Raw genomic sequence first — 19,303 nt, 5'->3', positions numbered from 1 at the left:
GGACGTGACGTCACGCCACGCCCCCTCCATTCATGTCTATGGGAGGGGGCGAGATGGCCGTCACACCCCCTCCCATAGACATGAAAGGAGGGGGGCGTGGTGTGACGTCACGTCCCCAGTCCCGGAAACCTGGTGGTTTCCGAAACTGGAGATTCAGCACCTGCATTGAATGCGGGTGCTGCAGGGAGATCGCGGGGGATCTAAACAGTGGGCCCCCCGAGATCAGACATCTTATCCCCTATCCTTTGGATAGGGGATAAAATATTTTTGCCCGGAATACCCCTTTAAGGTCCAGGTGCTTCAAATTACGACTCTGCTCTATCTGAAAGTCAGCGGTCCACCAGAATTATATCACCAAGTTCACCCAGCTAATATTAAAGGCTTCCAATAAATCTGACATGATAATAAAACCAGACCACCCCTTTAATCCTTACTGTGATTTGTTTGATAATACCTCTCTTTGTGACATTCATATCCCTGGTGTTATTTACTGTGTATTGCCCTTTATGATGGATATCACTTGACCAATATTTCCGTCTGGTTCAGTCACAAGACGTCTGACTAAACAGTTATAATAAGGCCATCTGTATTAATAGATGTTTTTCTATTTTTTTAGCGTGTGTACGAAGATTTCCATTTCTGTATGTTGACATCAAAACCGAAAAGGGAAAGCTTTGGTGGAACATTCGCAAAACCTGTTTCACTATAGTTGAACATAACTGGTTTGAAAGCTTTATCATCTTCATGATCCTGCTCAGTAGCGGAGCCTTGGTAACTACTAAGAGGGATTTTTTGTTTCCTTTAAAATTAAAAAAAAACATGGCTGCTCTTTCAAAATGTGCTACAACTTATGGACAGGTTTGGCAGGTGTGAGGTTTTCTCTTGAACCCTGTACAAAGTCCTATGTTATAAGATTATGTAGGAATTATTAGTGTTTTAGCTTTAGAATATTAGCAATTTAAAAAAATATATATAAAAATGTCAAGTAAGATATTGGACTACGGTTCATTTTTTAATGAGGGTTCCACATAAAGGGGTACTCCAGGGAAGTGTGTGTATGTATATATATATATATATATATATATATATATATAATCAGGAAAGAACCGGCACTGTGTTTAGGACTCCAGGTCCAAGTGGGTGCTCTGCTATCTGGGATAGGACTCAATATCCCTTGAATATCCAGACAAAAAAAAAAAGGAAGAAGCGGCACTCCAAAATAAGTAGAAAAAAGTGGTGGTTTATTCACCCATCATGTGAATATTGCTACGTTTCGGTCTTCTCAATGAGACCTTTTTCAAGCCAGTGGTACAACATACATCACTTCCTTTTATATGGTGCTTATCAGTGACATCAGTACTTCTGATTTACATAATATATGCATATAAACAAGAATCAAAAACACATAAATCTATACAGTGTATCGCAAAATATACAGCAAAAAAGCATACATTGTTATGCAACATATCATGTGTCATCAATCTTCATATTCCCATCATCAGTGCTTGTGTAATTTCAACCATAAAACATAATATTGTGGGTGAGTCACAGCCCACTTTATAGAAAATATTATGTTTTATGATTGAAATTACACAAGCACTGATGATCGAAATATGAAGATTGATGACACATGATATGTTGCATAACACTGTATGCTTTTTTGCTGTATATTTTGTGATACACTGTATAGATTTATGTGTTTTTGATTCTTGTTTATATGCATATATTATGTAAATCAGAAGTACTGATGTCACTGATAAGCATTATATAAAAGGAAGATGTATGTTGTATCTCTGGCTGCTTAATATTCTTTGCCATCCTTCCCTCCCTTTGCCTATATCTCCCAGCAATCATTGCAGCTCTTCTCTGCCAGCCCCCACTCTCCTGCTCTGAGCAGCAGAGAGAGATTTGGTGTCTGATTGGCTGAGGCTGCATACAAATCCCAGTTCTCAGCTCTAAAGAGAGCATGAGTCATCAGCGCAGGACAGAAACCATGTGATCTTTGTCCCCTAGGAGTTTGGGGCCTGCTTTCAGGGATTTGGACAGAGACAGAATGGATGGCTGGATGATGTAATTCCCTCACTTCATGCATGTAAGTGACAACCAAAGAGGGGGAAACTGCTCCATATAGCTAATGAATGATATTTAGACAACTAAATCGGTTGATGAGAGGAAAAGGATGGGCTATGGGTTTAGTTCCCTGGAGTACTCCATTAATACTTTTTTATACTTTAACATGATGGGGGAGATTTATCAAAACCTGTCTAGTGGATAAGTCACTTTTTTCGTTTTTCACAGGCCTTTTAAAAAATGAAAGAAGTGATCTGATTGGTTGCTATGGGCAACTCAGCAACTTTTCATCTGGCCAGGTTTTGAAAAATTTCCCCCTTTGTTTTGTTTTTTCTTGTCAGTTTCCCTTAAAGCTAATTGTTATAGACAGACAAATAACTCATACATCTTTTTTACTTGCAGGCATTTGAGGATATCTACATTGAACAGAGAAAAGTTATCAAAATTATATTGGAATATGCTGATAAAGTCTTCTCTTATGCATTTGTGATTGAAATGTTGCTAAAGTGGGTGGCATATGGCTTCAAAGTTTATTTCACGAATGCTTGGTGCTGGCTGGATTTTCTCATTGTGGATGTAAGTATTTCAACTAGAGCTCACAATGAAACTGAAGAGACATGTAGTACCATGGTAGACGTGTAGTACCTTGTGTATGAGGGAATTTAAACTGGGTTTGTACATTAGAGATTGTTTATTATGGAGAACCCCTTTTTTGGTTAAATAAAATGATTTATACATTAAAAAAATATATTAAATTGTATAATGATGTAGCTAGATTATCATGCACAGAGGGATACATAGGATTTAGCGTCTCTATGTTCCTCCTGGGCTGCTTTATGATTGGGCTAATTCTGGGCCCAATTGTCATGGTACCTCTGAAACTCCTATAGTTACAGTGTATGTGAATACTATATAAAGCTGTAATGCATTTATTAACTATATTGTTCTGGTGCGTTTTAAGAATAATACATATGCATTACCTGTAGGTGTCTTTGATCAGTTTGACTGCCAACTGGTTGGGTTATTCTGAACTTGGAGCCATCAAGTCCCTAAGAACATTGAGAGCCCTCAGGCCATTGAGAGCTTTGTCAAGATTTGAAGGCATGAGGGTAGGTATTCCATCATCATAATATTTACAGTATTTAAGGACCACATAGCTATTGGCTATAGGCTGCGAATTCTGTTGATAAAGATTTGTTTAATTGTATCTAATTCATGTCTTTAAGGTTGTGGTCAATGCCTTGTTGGGCGCCATTCCTTCCATCATGAATGTGCTGTTGGTTTGTCTAATCTTCTGGCTGATCTTCAGTATAATGGGCGTCAACCTGTTTGCTGGAAAATATTATCGATGTATCAACACCACCACATCGGAACTTTTTGATATTTCTGTGGTGAACAATCGTTCAGACTGCTTTGCTTTAAACAACACTGAAGAAGTGCGATGGGTTAATGTCAAAGTGAATTTTGACAATGTGGGTCTTGGATACTTGTCCCTATTGCAAGTGGTGAGAAACTTATTATTACCTTAGGCAATGTCTCTATCATAAAACCAAGAAATATACCTTTCTATAAGGCTTTAAGGTCTGTATTTTCTCCAAAAACTGTGCAGTTTTTGTCCATGGATGGTGCCAGGTACTACTGCTTAGCTTCAGTCCAGTAAATAAAGACCCCATACACAAAAGTCAAAACGACCAGCTGCTTATCTAATGTGTATGGAGGAAGGGAGGCATGAGGAATTTCAATGTGCAATCCTTAGGTATTTATTAGAGATAGGCTGCTGCCAGAGGTGTCTAGCTGAGGTTTTCTCCTCTTCTCCCTACAGAAAATACATTGAATTGGAAGGAATAGCTGTGTATTAATCACCTTAAAATATACCTCACAAGAAACAAAAATGCTCCAGGCTTACTCTTTAACTGGTGTTGATCCTGTACTAATTCCCTTGTTTGTGTTGCTCACACTGTATTCAGTTCACTTAGGAGGAGGGGGCGTTCCCTTGCTTGCCCTTACATCTCATGTGGGAACTTCCTGCCTCACTCCTCAGAGCTATAAACTGGCTGCTCATTGCACTAAAGCTCTGTGACATGACCCAGATTAAAGAGCAGGCTGACTAGCCAGGAGTATTCGCAGTGCCCTGCTTGTCCCGAGACACAAAGGCAATATTTGCAGGTAAAAGAGAATTTTCGGGACAGTGGAGGGGCCCCTAGTGTTAAGAAGCATAGAGCATTTTGTCACCCAAAAATATATAACTAATGTATATTAGAAAAAAAAATAAAAAATTATTATCTGCATAATATAAAAAGCTTTTGACAATGCCCATTTAATGGCAAGTTACAATACAAAACACAAAATGGCACCATTTCTTAAAAAATAAAAAAAATCCAACCCATTTTATAGCCTTCAAAAACTAAATGAATGAATCCCTAGTAGCCATATATCTATTGTTTTGTAAACATTCTGAACATGTATTGTGCAGCTAGTGCTACCAAAACATATTAGGCTTCTCGGAAATCTCTTCAATTTACATACTTACAACTTTCACTTAAGTTTTTGTTTAAGGGTGTGGTGCCTGCTCACAGCTTTTACAACCTTAAAATTCTCAAACTAAAAACCATTTCAAATTTTATTATTTTCAGTATTTTTTCCATCAACTTTTGTTCCAAAATTTTACAGATACAAGCAAACCTCTCCAAATGACCACCCTTTAAGAAGACCACCCATCTATTGAAAAACAGTACAAAAATACTTGTTTATGAGCTGCCTTTGATTTTGTAAATTTTCCCTACTCAAGGGAATGAGGCTGCATTGCAATGCCAAAAATAACCTATGGACAAAGGTGGCACTGTTTTTGTAATATCATACTTTTTAAGTCTTACTAGATGTGAATTTTGCTTTGTTTTCTCTATACAGGCAACGTTTAAAGGTTGGATGGATATTATGTACGCGGCCGTGGACTCAAGAAATGTAAGTAAATGTATAAGCGAATTATCTAAGGTGAACTAGGCCAGGGTAATAAGAAGGCAAGGGCAGCAAACTGAATCTTTTCTCTAAATGAAGGAAAGCTTCAAGGGGCACTCCACCACTAGACATCTTATCCCCTATCCGAAGGATGGGGGGTATAAGATGTCTGACCATGGGGGCACAGCCACTGGGACCCCCCGCGATCTCCGGTGCGGCACCCCTGTCATCCGATGCACGGAGCGAACTCCGCTCCGTGCCAGATGACAGGCAAACACAGCCATCACGCCCCCTCTATTCATGTCTATGGGAGGAGGCATGATGGCTAGCTGTCAAACCTCCTCACATAGATAAAAATGGAGGGGGCGTGGCATGACATCACGAACACGGAAGCTCCAAGCTTCCATGTTCAGAATGCTGGCCCAGATATCATGGGCACCCTGTAGCCAGACCCCCCCCCCCCCCCCCCCCGTGATCAGACATTTTATCCCCTATCCTTTGAATACGGGATAAAAAATTTAGGGGGCAGAGTACCCCTTTAAATGGGTACTCCGGTGGAAATCTTTTTTTTTTTTTTTTTTACTAACTGGTGCCAGAAAGTTAGACAGATTTGTAAATTATGAAACAACCAAAGAACACGTAGGTGCACTCGCAAAGCAGAGACTGTCGGGTCTGGAGGTCCGATGGTGGGATGCCGTGTCACGGCATAGGCGCTGGTGTAGCGCTCAGAGGCTACACCGGCAGTTTCGCACGTAAGTGCGTGCTTCTCCCGGCCTTAAAGGGGTACTTCGGTGGAAAACTTTTTTTTTTTTTTTAAATCAACTGGTGCCAGAAACTTAAACAGATTTGTAAATTACTTCTATTAAAAAATCTTAATCCTTCCAGTACTTATTAGTTGATGAATACTGAGGAAATTATTTTCTGGAACTCAGTGCTCTCTGCTGAATCACGAGCACAGTGCTCTCTCGCTGACATCTCTGTCCATTTTAGGGAGATGTCAGCAGAGAGCACTGTGCTTTTGATGTCAGCAGAGAGCTCTGTGTTGGAAAAAGAAAATAGTTTCTTCTGTAGTATTCAGCAGCTAAAAAGTACTGGAAGGATTAAGATTTTTTAATAGAAGTAATTTACAAATCTGTTTAACTTTCTGGCACCAGTTGATTTATAAAAAAAAAAAAAAAAAGTTTTTCACCGAAGTACCCCTTTAAAGGTGAGTGGAGGCTGAAGCCAAGTTGGACTGGGTACCACAGACAGAGATCCCAAGTTGGCACAAAAAGGATAGTTAAAGAGGCACTGTCATTGTTAAAAACTTTTCATATATTGCAGGACTCATTATAATATGACATTTCACAATATACACCTGTTAAAAAAAATGTACATTTTCACCTGAAATTCAAGCTCAAAATAGCCGCCACTAGGGGTCGCCTGTCTTTTAGCCAGACAGACTAGTCTAGATTTTACAGCATACTGGATACCGGCCATAAAGCATACCGGTATCCAGTATAGGAGATTTCTATTGTGTATGCAAAACTACAGATAAAGGATGTGTGGACATGCTGGGAGCTGTAGTTTTAAAACAGCTGGAGGCAACACTGCTCTAACACAGTTATTTACAAACATTGCAGCTTCAGTTGTTACTAAACTACAACTCCCAGCATGCTGAAATAGTCAAAGCTTTCTCGGACTCCTGAATGACAAAGAAGTTGATCAGACATTCAGGAGTCTGTGAAAGATGAATGACACACATAGTGACAGCTATGCTGATTAGCATCCAGCTTTACTAGGAGAAGATAAAACAGATAGAACATGTATTCATAAAGATGCTGTACTTTTATCTAAAAAATACTTGCACTAATTCTACAAAGATCTATTCTTATATTTATACATTTTATCCTGTTATGAATTCACCATAGTGTCTTCTGATTACTGCAGGCAAGCTCCAAGTATCTTTCTCTGACACATGACCCAGCATAAAACCAGAGAGGAAAGGGTTACAGAGTAGAGAGTACTGATTGGCTGTCTGCACAGGCTTGCTCCTGTGAGGGAGACAGACTGACACGCCCCCTCCAGCCTGCACAATGAAAAAGTAACTCACCAGCAGATAAATGCTTATATCTCTGGATATATAGGTCCGAGACACATAAACATTATATGCACATGATCATGATTGGGTCCTGAGTAACATATCACTTTTTTTCTTTTTTTGCACTATGACAGGTACGCTTTAAGTGTTTTTAGGTGCTTGGTGTAGTTAAGGTGATTGGCATTACCATCCTTCAAAGTACACCATAGCCTCAAGTGCACTGCACCCCCTATTCCTTTCTATGGCAAATATTCATATACATAATGGGCGGGAATAGAGGCGGGGCTGTTGATTTAAAAATAAAAAAGTTTTCCACCGGAGTACCCCTTTAACTATGATTATGTTCTATGAAGTAGATGAAGATAATATATATATAGTTTACTTTTTTTTTTTTTTTTTAATAGAACTGATTATTTTCCTTCTATTTTACAGATTGAGGATCAACCCGTGTATGAAATCAACCTGTACATGTATCTGTACTTTGTGATCTTTATCATATTTGGGGCCTTCTTCACTTTAAATCTTTTCATTGGTGTCATCATAGACAATTTCAACCAGCAAAAGAAAAAGATAAGTATTATAGAAATGTATATGTACAGTATATTATGAATGTAATCCTCCAAATGTGCTGAAAATTCATAGTAATCATTGGCTGTTGGATAAATGGGAATGTATTAAACTGCAAATAACAAACATGTTTTTCTCTTATACTTTGGAGGAAAAGATATCTTCATGACTGAGGAACAGAAAAAATACTACAACGCCATGAAAAAACTGGGTTCAAAGAAGCCGGTGAAACCTATTCCTAGACCAGAGGTAAAAAATAAAAAAAAATACCACTAGCAGACACTTAACTCAAAGAGTCTCCATGTATTCAGTGTACCCCACAAATAAATAAATCACACAAGGTGTCCTGATACTGGGACCCCAAGTTATGACTTCATTTGCCATGTCATTAACCTGTTCATGTAATGAAGTGACATGACATGTGGATAATGCACCCAGGATGCGGAACTTCATAGCAGCCTTTGGCTGCGTTCACACGGCCGTCTAGACCCGTCCCATTCTTCTCCAGTCAAAATTAAAAACGGACTTAAAAAACGGAAAATAACGGATGCAAACGGATGTTATCCATTTGTATCCATTTTGTTCAGTTAATAAACCCAAAAAATTTGCTCATAAGTAAAAACGGATTGAAAAACGGATTGAAAAAACGGATGCAAACGGATGACATTAAAGGCTCATCCGTTTTCCATAGTCTTCAATGTAAAATTTACTGCATAATTTTTTTCTTACGTTTTTTTGACGGAAGAAAAAATACTGCATGTGCCGTTTTTTCTGCCGTCAAAAAAACGGAAATGAGTGCAGACGGGTGTAAACGGATTGTAAAAAAAATCCCATTGACATGAATGGGATTTTTTTAAACTGTTTTGAATCCGTTTACAGCCTGCAAAAAAGCAAACAAAACGGGGATGAAAAAACGGGGACAGACGGCCGTGTGAACGCACCCTTTCTGTGACATAACTTTTACGACTGTGCATCTTAGGTCAGATTCACATCACGATTTGTGCCACTGAACCACAGACACGTCAGCAAAAATCACAAAGTTGGCTGCTGAAGTATCTATACTTGGATCGGCAAGGGCCCCATTCAATTCAATGGTCCGAACATAATAACATTGGGGAAGATTTATCAAAACCTGTGCTGAGGAAAACTTGCCCAGTTGCCCATAGCAACCAATCAGATCGCTTCTTTAATTTTTAAAAGGACCTGTGCAAAATTAAAGAAGTAATCTGATTGGTTGCTATGGGCAACTGGACAACTTTTCCTCTGCACACGTTTTGAAACAAACCTTCCCCATTATGACTATGCTTGGGTCATTTTCCAAGCGCATATGAGTTTTGGCTTAGACTGAAAATCGTAGTGTGCTGCGCTTTTCAGTCCGAGCCAAAACTTGCATGTGCTTGAAAAATGACCCGAACACAGTCACTTGCTGACAATGTTGGGGGTCACTAAATGGAATGGGGCCCATGCCAATCCGAGCACACATAAGAGGCAGATGATTGTGAAATTTTGTTGACATGTCTCGGAGGCACGAATCGTGATGTAAACCCGGCCTTACCATGTAAAGTTGCCGAAAAGAGGAGAAATATAAGAATTCATTATGTGTTGCAAAATATACTGGGGAAGATTTATTCAAATCTGTCTATAGGAAAAGTTGCTGAGTTGCCCATAGCAACCAATCAGATCGCTGCTTTCATTTTTGAAAAGGCCTCTGAAAAATGAAAGCAGCGATCTGATTGGTTGCTATGGACAACTCAGCAACTTTTCCTCTAGATGGGTTTTGATAACTCTCCCCCATTATCTCTTTGATGGCATACAGTAAATGGGTAATGGTTCATCAAAAAGTTTCCTGTACTGGTAACTTATTTCACTTATCTTTTGTTTTCGATATGCTTTCCTTCTCGTGGGTCTACATGACATAGAATCCGGTCCAAGGAGTCGTGTTTGACTTTATCTCCAAGCAAGCGTTTGACATTGTGATTATGATCCTGATTTGCCTTAACATGGTCACAATGATGATCGAAACAGACGACCAAAGTCAGGAGAAAATTAATATCCTCTTCCAAATCAATCTTGTGTTTATCGTCATCTTCACTACAGAGTGCGTCCTGAAAATGTTTGCTCTTAGGTATTACTTCTTCACCATCGGATGGAATATTTTTGACTTTGTAGTGGTCATCCTTTCTATAGCTGGTAAGTATTAGTATATGAATTGTAATCCTACATATAAAGCCAAACTCCAACGATAGACTCAGAAATTCTCTCTTTGTAGTTCTTTGAATCCCTATGTCAAGCACTTCCTCTAATTTAAAGGGGTACTCTGGTGGAAAACAATTTTTTGCAAATCAACTGGTGGCAGAAAGTTAAACAGATTTGTAAATTACTTCTTCTATTTAAAAATCTTTAGTCTTCTAGTATTTGCTTCCGTATGCTCTAGCGGAAGTTGTGTAGTTTTATCCAGTCTGAACACAGTGCTCTCGTCTGCCACCTCTGTCTATCTCAGGAGCTGTCCAGAGCAGCAGAGGTTTGCTATGGGGACTCCGGACAGTTCCTGACATGGACAGAGGATACAGCAGAGAGCACTGTGGTCATACTGAAAAGAACTACACAACCTGGTCTGGAGCATACAGCAGCTGATAAGTACTGGAAGGATTAAGATTTTTAACTAGTAGTAATTTACAAATCTGTTTAACTTTCTAGCACCAGTTGATTTTAAAACATTTGTTTTCCAATCAAAGTACCCCTTTAAACCAGTGGTCTCAAACTGTGGCCCACTAGATGTTGCAAAACTTCAACTCCCAATGGCTGTCCGGGCCTGCTGGGAGTTAAAGTTTTGCAACATCTGGAGGGCCACAGTTTGAGACCACTGGTTTAAACCCTTCCCATCACAGCGATTTTTGGCAACCAAGTTTTTGTTTTTTAATCCTTGCTAAATTCCAAAACCTATAACCTTTTTCACTTTTCCCTCAACATAGTCATATAGGGGCTTGTTTTTGTGGGACTAGTTTTAATTTATTTTTACCTCTACATATTTTTTAATCGGGTGAAATAGGGGAAAATGCAATTCCGCAATTTTTTTCTAGGTTTTGCTTTAACAGAATATTCAATAGTAGAAAGAACAAACTCGGCACTGCTTCCTTAATTGTTAGCACCTGACATCCAATGCCTCTGCTGGCTCAACCACGTCAGATGGTGCTCACTGGTAATAGCAAAGTCCAATGCAAACAATCCGTGGAAAAGAGAAAAGAAAACCAGGGCAACTCACCAAATACGTAAACTTCAAGCTTCTTTATTGATCCATGAAGGGTATACACAGTGCAAGACACGGGTGGACAAAAAACAGGGGGACGTTCGTTCAGGGCTACGGTGCCGTTTTGCAAGATATGCTTCAACTGGGCCAGTTGAAGCATATCTTGCGAAACGGCACCGTAGCCCCGAACGAACGTCCCCCTGTTTTTTGTCCACCCGTGTCTTGCACTGTGTATACCCTTCATGGATCAATAAAGAAGCTTGAAGTTTACGTATTTGGTGAGTTGCCCTGGTTTTCTTTTCTCTTTTCCACGGATTGTTTGCTTTAACAGAGTTCACTGTGCAGATTGATTGACATATTAACTTTATTATGCGGTTCAGTACAACAGCAATACTAAATATATATTTTTTTGTTATGTTTTACTACTTCAAAAAAATTTGATTTATATAGCCATATTAGGGCATTTCTTTTTGTTGAGTGTGCTATAGTAATTAATAGTACCATTTGAGGGTAGATGCAACTTTTGATTATTTTTTCATTCCATTTTTGGGGAGGCAGGGTGACCAAAGAACACCAATTTTTCACATTGTTTATTATGAGGGTTTTTTAGCGTTAACAGTGCAGGATAAGTAACTTAAAGTTTTGATCAGACTTTTTTTTAATATTGTGAACAGGAAACTTCTATATTTTGTGGGTATTGTATTACATTTTTATAATCCTACTATTGAACGTTACCACTAGTGGGTGTGATCACTAGTACAGTACATTGTATCTAATTCGCTACATATTGCCTCCCCTCCCACATTAACCACATTACCTAAGACTAGGTACACACGTTGGAATTTCTGTGCTGGATTCCTGTTGAATTCACACGGCAGAAGTGAGCACACAGCAGAATTTCCGGCACGGAAATTCCATTTTCTGTGTTCGCACAAAGAATGAACACGTTCATTCTTTGTGCGGAGTCTGCACGGAATGCATAGATGTCCATAATATGCCGGTGCCCCACAGTTCGCGAAATGTCCACACGAAAATTCTCCGTGCGGACATTCTGTCATGTGAACATAGCCTAAGTGGTTAAATAGGCAGAGTTGGAAATATCTATGCCAAAGATCGGTAATGGGTTGCAGGGATTGTCCAGGATTAGAAAAACATAGCTGCTTCCTTTTTAGAAACAGTGTCCATGGGTTGTGTCAGGTTTATATGCTCATCTTTTCTTGTCCTTCTTGTGACTTTTTGTTTTCTTTCCTAGGTATCGTCCTTTCAGACCTCATAGCAGAGTACTTTGTGTCCCCCACACTTTTCAGAGTGATCCGACTTGCAAGAATTGGGAGGGTTCTTCGACTTATCAAAGGAGCTAAAGGAATCCGAACGCTGCTTTTTGCTCTCATGATGTCTCTTCCGGCCCTGTTCAATATTGGTTTGCTCTTGTTCTTAGTTATGTTCATCTACTCAATATTTGGTATGTCTAACTTTGCCTATGTGAAGAAGGAGTCCGGCATTGATGATATGTTCAATTTTGAGACGTTCGGGAATAGTATTATTTGTTTGTTTGAAATTACTACATCAGCTGGATGGGATGGACTTTTGAACCCAATTCTAAACAGTGCCCCACCAGACTGTGACCCCCATCATGAGAACCCTGGAACACATGTGCGTGGAAACTGTGGCAACCCAGCTGTGGGCATTGTGTTCTTTTGTAGCTATATCATCATCTCCTTTTTGATCGTAGTCAATATGTACATTGCCATCATCCTGGAGAACTTTAACGTGGCCACAGAAGAAAGCAGTGAGCCCCTATGTGAGGACGATTTTGAAATGTTTTATGAAACTTGGGAGAAGTTCGATCCTGATGCAACTCAATTTGTTGAATACAGCAGAATGTCAGACTTTGTAGATACCTTACAAGATCCGCTACGAATTCCAAAACCCAACAAAATTAAACTGATCACTTTGGATCTCCCTATGGTGACTGGAGATAAGATACATTGCTTGGACATTTTGTTTGCATTGACTAAAGAAGTGTTGGGAGACTCTGGAGAAATGGATGCTCTAAAAGCCTCAATGGAAGAAAAATTTATGGCAGCCAACCCTTCCAAAGTGTCTTATGAACCTATCACTACCACTATGAAAAGAAAACAGGAAGAAGTTTGTGCCATCAAAATCCAGAGGGCTTTCCGTAGGCACCTCCTGAAGCGTTCAGTAAAGCAAGCTTCCTATGTGTATCGTCACAGTCAGGATTTAGACTCAACTATTGAGGCCCCTCCAGAAACAGAAGGTTTAGTAGTTGACAGAATAAACTCTGCTTATGGACAATATCTTGAAGATGGAGGAACCAATGGAATTCAGCCTCCTTATCCAACTAACAGATTTTCACGCAGCAGTGGACATGATGTAAGGGAATAAGATGTGTAGCTTTATACTTGAAGAAATTAGGAGAAGGCTTCCTCAGTACACTGGGCAGACAGCTTTAGCATGTGCTTGAAGAAGAGTTGCCTCTATGTATTAAGACCCTGAATAGTAGTAAAATATTTGGGGTGATAGAACAGTTTACATTATATACCACATATGTTCCTTCTATTAATGCAATCCTCATTCGATTAAGCACTAATATTTTAATAATTTCCTTCCTTGAATTTTATATCTAGCACAAACATGACCTTCATATTTATGCACCCTCAGGGACTTTGTAAAGGAAATCTAATTTATTTTTAATTTATTATTTTTATATGTATTGATATTATTGAGAGTTGCCATATGATTATATACAGAATTTTATGGAACAATGCTTGCCAAGGTATGGCTGATCAAGTCATTGGTTTACCATTCAATATCAAATAAGAAATACATAGGGCAAAACTGAAACAAGATTGGAAAACAATTAATAAGGTGATAAGGCTAGTAATGGAGGGTGCTTAATAAAACTTAGGTTTTATTGATTCTTGATAAAATACATAACAAAACAGTGATCATGTGTTTGATGTCCCATGGATCAATAGGCAAATTCCAATGGACACAGATTAGACAGATTATCTTAATGATTGTAAGTAACTTACTGTTAAGAAGTAAATAGTGGATCATGGCCCTGAGCGTGATGTTAGGGTACACCCGCTCCGAAAAGGCATCCCCCTATAAAGTATACAACGGTCCTCCCAATTGCAAATGCACTTGATTTCTGGCATTCATGCCTTGCACTGTATTGATTATGGGTTTTACACAACATTTTGGCCTAAAGTACTTAGTTGCATGAGCCACTGTGACAAATCTGGCACATTCTTAGACTGTTTAGTCTAGAATTACACTGTCCTTTTGGGGACACTTTAAGGAAATTATGTTCAACAATAGACATTGACTTTACCTGTCACTATGAAAAAGTAGTACAATTAGATGGCATCAAGTTATAGACCTTATGGAGCTGAGCAGAATGAGATATTTTTTGTAGACATTGTAACTTATGGATTGAAATTCTTGCTTGTTCTGGGTTTAGGAGTCCAGTGGGAAGTCTCACTCAAAGATTGTCAGCCTTATCCTATAAGCATTCTTACAGATAAGGACCACCCACTAGACTCCTAATCCAAAATGAGCAAAGAAATACATGAACAATATATTAGTTATACTGAATATTTTCCCACAACACTATATATCAATCTGCACAGCTCTTCCTGCTGTATATCATGATGCTAGATATTAGACAGCTTGTTCAATGGGACATGTTTTCATATGAGAAGACTGTCATGGTTACTGCACAACCTACCTACTCAATCCCAAACTATTTATATACAATATCAGCCCGATTTATGCTGTTAATGCACACAGCCCCACCTACTGTCACTGAGCCTGTCTTCATTTTTCCATTCTTTCAGTAATAAGCCTTGATGTTGGTATCATACAATGGAAACAATGTGAGTGCCCAGAGCATGATTTCTGTATTATGACTGGTTTGATATTTTGGTGGGTGAGATAAGCTGCTTTCCCTGCTGTGCAGCATAGAAAATATAATGCCGATCTCCAGATGGTTCTAGCTATGTATTAACATATTATGGTAGTGGTGGGGATAGGAACCCTAATTTTTTTTATTTATTTTTTTTGCATTTTATTTTGTGGCAATGCAGGGGATTTGGAGCTCTGAGATAGGAAATACATTGGACATAATTTTGAATAAATGAAACTTCTTAAATGGTGATTGTTCCAGTGCAATAAGGCTAGGTTCACACTGTGGAATTTCCGTCTGGAATTCAGTTGAAAATTCCGATGGAGCAGAATCCCATTGCTGGCACTACAGAATTTCAGCAGCGGACCTTCTAGCACTAAAATTCTCCTGCCAAAAGAATGTTCTTGTCCAATCTTTAAGACCAATCCACGCCACAGATCTGGTCCTTGCGCCGACTAATTTTGTCTGATCGTAAATTCCGTAGTGTGAACCTAGCCTAACTGCTCATTTGATAACCGCTGTGTGTGGCTTGTATGCTTCCTGCTGGCATGTCCTGCCAAAGCTTTGGGCTGAAGATGTGTTTACTAGATTAGTGCTTACGAGTAATTTGCATGTTTCTCTTGGAATCCCAGCTTAGAGACCGTAGCTTGGCCAACGTTTTTTTTTCCTGTCCCCATCACAGAATTTGACATTGGGAAAGAAGTGAAGGTTACATCTTTGAGACAGCTATCTGCAGAAGTTCATCTGTCCTTTGGTATCACGATCTGGTAACAGTAATTCATGTTCCATGTACAAGAAGGTGCCAGAGTACTAAGGGATTACTTACCAGTATGATTTTGGTTTGTTATGATTGAAGGCCTAGTATAGAACTCGCAAGTTTTACCCTCGGCCCCATATGCTGAACTCTTGGCCACGACTACAATCAAGAAAGGCAGATCTAGTTCTTTAGTCCATATGAAGAGCCCGTCTCAAAAACATCAAGGACTAAAGATGTCCGAATCAACTAGGTGCAACAGTATTACAGATACTGAGAAGTTTAATTTAAGTTTAGTTTTATTTCCAAATAATTTTCCTCTTCAAGGAAGGAGATTTACATGCATTTGAAAACTATTTGTTGATTTTATTGTTGATTAATTTTTTTCTTCCAATAACTTCAGAACTGATCTGTCATATGTGGGACTGAGCATTACTCTTCTATTATAATAGATCTATCATGGACTTAAAAGTCAGTATATGTGGCTGCTAATACTGTGAAGTATTCAGATTATTTATATTAATACTGTATGCAGTACACCCCCATGTCATTGCTCTGTCAAGCTTATACTTAGTACCAGTCTGTCTCGACAAGCCATTAAAGCCATATCTACTCAATGTGTTCTTTACAATCTCTACTCTCTTAGTGTTAGGTTTATGCATTAGAAGCTGCTCTTCCAAATATAAACTATTGAGCAATGACTTTGGTCGCCCAGTCACCTACCTACATATAAGTATACACAGTCTCTTCTCTGCTCCATCCTCGTCCTCTTGTCAGTCTTGCGTACGTCAATTCCTTTGTTATGACTCTGCACAAGGCAAATGCAGGAACACCAAACATGTATCCTGGTATCTCCTCCTCTTCTAAAATGTTCTATTTATTTCAGCAGAAGACACAGTTTCAAATATATAAAATATGGTAAGAATAAAACAATTTCATTTTTCAATACTGTACCTAGGACATAAAAACTGAACAAATAAATGGAATATGGTTTAACATTAAGCCATACATTTTGTCTGTAGGTAATATAGCGTGTCATGGTTAAAGCCAGAAGTAGTTTTATTGCTCATATGTCTTAAATTAAAAAAACTTATACCCGAGGATAAGAAGAGGGAAACCGGTGACACTAACTTGCACAGCCAATTCTTAAATGAATATCATACAGGCCTCTCTGTGCAACTTGTGATGCCTATAGAAAAGTATTAACAGTATGTTTACATATGTAAAGACAATTCCAGTGCTGTGTAATTTCACATCATATGCCTGTACATATTCCTGTCTAGTGCTGGAAGCGTAAATAAAAGGAAATTAAATCCTAGATATTATTATTGTATATTATACAAATTCTAATAAATTATTCATTGGAAAGCTGGTAGAGTGTTATTTATTATGTATGTCTTTCTGGTTCTGTACATTGACGGTTGTCCAATCAGGGGGATGGCAGATTTATCCCTATTAGGATTAATCACCGTATTTAGAAAAATTCTCTAAATTTGTAACACTTTAAGTTTTAATTAATAGTTTGTATGAATTCAGTGCTTTAAGTGGGCCGGAACGCGGCGGTACTCAGCACCTCCACTTCGAAAAATGCCTATTGTCAGTACCAGCACCTCTCCTTGCGCCCAGAATTAGCTTTTAGCATACCGGAACGCTAATTAGCACTTTTTTTTATTTTTATTTCCCACCCCGGCCTGCGTGTCGGTGACTCAAGGCGTGCAGGGGGGGAAGGGAAGTATCTGTGCGCTTAGCTGTGCGTAGGCACACAGCGTCCCCCTGCATATCCCTTCGTCTCCGTGAATCTCCCATTGTCCCCCTGCATATCCCTTCGTCTCCCTGCATCTCCCATCGTCTGTCACCCCTGTCCACCCCTCTGACCACCCCCCAGTCTACACCTGTCACCCATGTCCACCCCCCTATTCACCCCTGTCCATTCCCCTGTTACACATGTTCACCCCTCTGACCACCCCATAGTCTACACCTGTCACCCATGTCCACCCCCTATTCACCCCTTTGTCACTCCTGTCCACCCCTCTTTTAACCACTTGTCCACCCTGTCATCCATGTCCACCTTGGCCATCCCCCTGTCCACCTCTCTGTCACCCATGTTCATCCCCCATTGTCCACCCCTCTGATCACATCCTTGTCACCCATGTTCACCCCTCTGTCACCCCTGTCCCCACCTTGTCACTCCTGTCGCCCATCTACACTCTTCTACACCCCTCTGTCACCCATCTACACCCGTCACCCATGTACACCCCCCTATGTCCCCTGTCACCCATGTACACTCTTCTACACCTCTCTGTCACCCATGTACACTCCTCTACACCCTTCTGTCACCTATGTACACCCCCCCCTATGCCCTCTGTCACCCATGTACACCCCTCTGTCACCCATGTACACTCTTCTACACCCCTCTGTCACCCATGTACACTCCTCTACACCCCTCTGCCACCCATGTACACTCCTACACACCTGTAACCCATGTACACTCCTCTATACCCCTCTGCCACCCATGTACACTCCTCTACACACCTGTCACCCATGTACACTTTTCTACACCCCTTTACACCTATACGCCCCTGTATTCCTCTCCACTTGTAAAAGGGGAATCTGGAGACTGATGCTGATAAAGTGCGGAGCCTAATAGGTTTTGCAGGTTTAACGGTGAAGAATTGTGGCTGGAAGAAACAGTGATGATGGCGCGGACCAGATGGAGAAGAGAATGACACTGATTAGAGAAGACGTCATTTGTGAGTTGCTGCATAAAGCAGCACTGTAAACTACATAACTACATACCCACAGATAAATATATATTGGAGGACATTTATCAAAACCTTTCCAAAGGAAAAGTTGCCCACTTGCCCATAGCAACCAATTAGATTGCCTCTTCCGTTTTTAACAAGGCCTCTGAAAAATGAAAGAAGCGATCTGATTGGTTGCTATGGGCAACTCCTCAACTTTTGCTCTGGACAGGTTTTGATAAATCTCCCCCATAATGTCTACTTTAGGATGGCATTATAAAGTAGACAGTTTTTTTACTTTATGAAGACATTAGAGGGCTTCAAAGTTTAGCAACAATTTTAAAAATGTTTACGAAAATTTTAAAATCTAAATTTTTCAGGGACCATTTCAGTTAAATACCCCATAAAGTACCCCATTTTAACCTTTTAAGGACGAAGGACGTACAGGTACGCCCTTGCATCTTGGTACTTAAGGACCAAGGGCGCACCTGTACGCCCTGAGTTCTTAGGCGGCTTTCAAGCAAGTGCAGGAGCTGCGCTTGCTTCAGAATAGTCAGTGTCGGCTACTATCAGCAGCCAGACCCTCACTGTTAATGACATGCAGAGGCCATCCCACCGCTGCCGTTCATTGACCCTTTAGACGTTGTCTAAAGCGAAACAAAAAAATCTCCGGAGAATAAAAATAGGGGGAACTTAACATTTTTTTAAATCATTATTATTTAATTATTTATGCTAAAAAACTTGTGGGGTTCCCCGTATTTTCATTCTCAGCCAGATACCAACCAACAGCCTGACATTACCAGGGTGGCTGATGACCATTGTTACTGGCCCTCCCAATGCCAGCCTATAATCGCCTCGGCCCAGGAGCACCATTTTTGAATCTCCAGGCCTGTTGGTACTGGCTCCCGACACCCCTGTGGGGGTGGGTACTGGTAAAATAATTTGGGGTTAGCGCTAG

General features: G+C 39.8%; 1 protein-coding gene across 3 annotated transcripts in view; it reads left to right on the top strand.

Annotated features, from left to right (window-relative positions):
* The window catches only part of SCN4A (sodium voltage-gated channel alpha subunit 4), a 108,566-nt gene extending 93,254 nt beyond the window's left edge, over positions 1-15,312 (top strand). For all 3 annotated transcript variants that reach the window (XM_056547843.1, XM_056547844.1, XM_056547845.1), the window contains 9 exons: positions 617-771; positions 2,473-2,646; positions 3,057-3,179; positions 3,297-3,575; positions 4,978-5,031; positions 7,538-7,675; positions 7,817-7,921; positions 9,592-9,862; positions 12,172-15,312. In XM_056547843.1, the coding sequence (XP_056403818.1) occupies positions 617-771; positions 2,473-2,646; positions 3,057-3,179; positions 3,297-3,575; positions 4,978-5,031; positions 7,538-7,675; positions 7,817-7,921; positions 9,592-9,862; positions 12,172-13,325 (2,453 nt within the window). In that variant the 3' untranslated portion in view covers positions 13,326-15,312. The remainder of the gene's footprint in view (positions 1-616; positions 772-2,472; positions 2,647-3,056; positions 3,180-3,296; positions 3,576-4,977; positions 5,032-7,537; positions 7,676-7,816; positions 7,922-9,591; positions 9,863-12,171) is intronic.
* The last annotated feature ends 3,991 nt before the right edge of the window (positions 15,313-19,303 follow it).

This window comes from Hyla sarda, chromosome 12, assembly GCF_029499605.1.
Source record: "Hyla sarda isolate aHylSar1 chromosome 12, aHylSar1.hap1, whole genome shotgun sequence".
Taxonomy (NCBI): domain Eukaryota; kingdom Metazoa; phylum Chordata; class Amphibia; order Anura; family Hylidae; genus Hyla; species Hyla sarda.
This window is presented reverse-complemented; position numbering and strand designations above follow the sequence as displayed.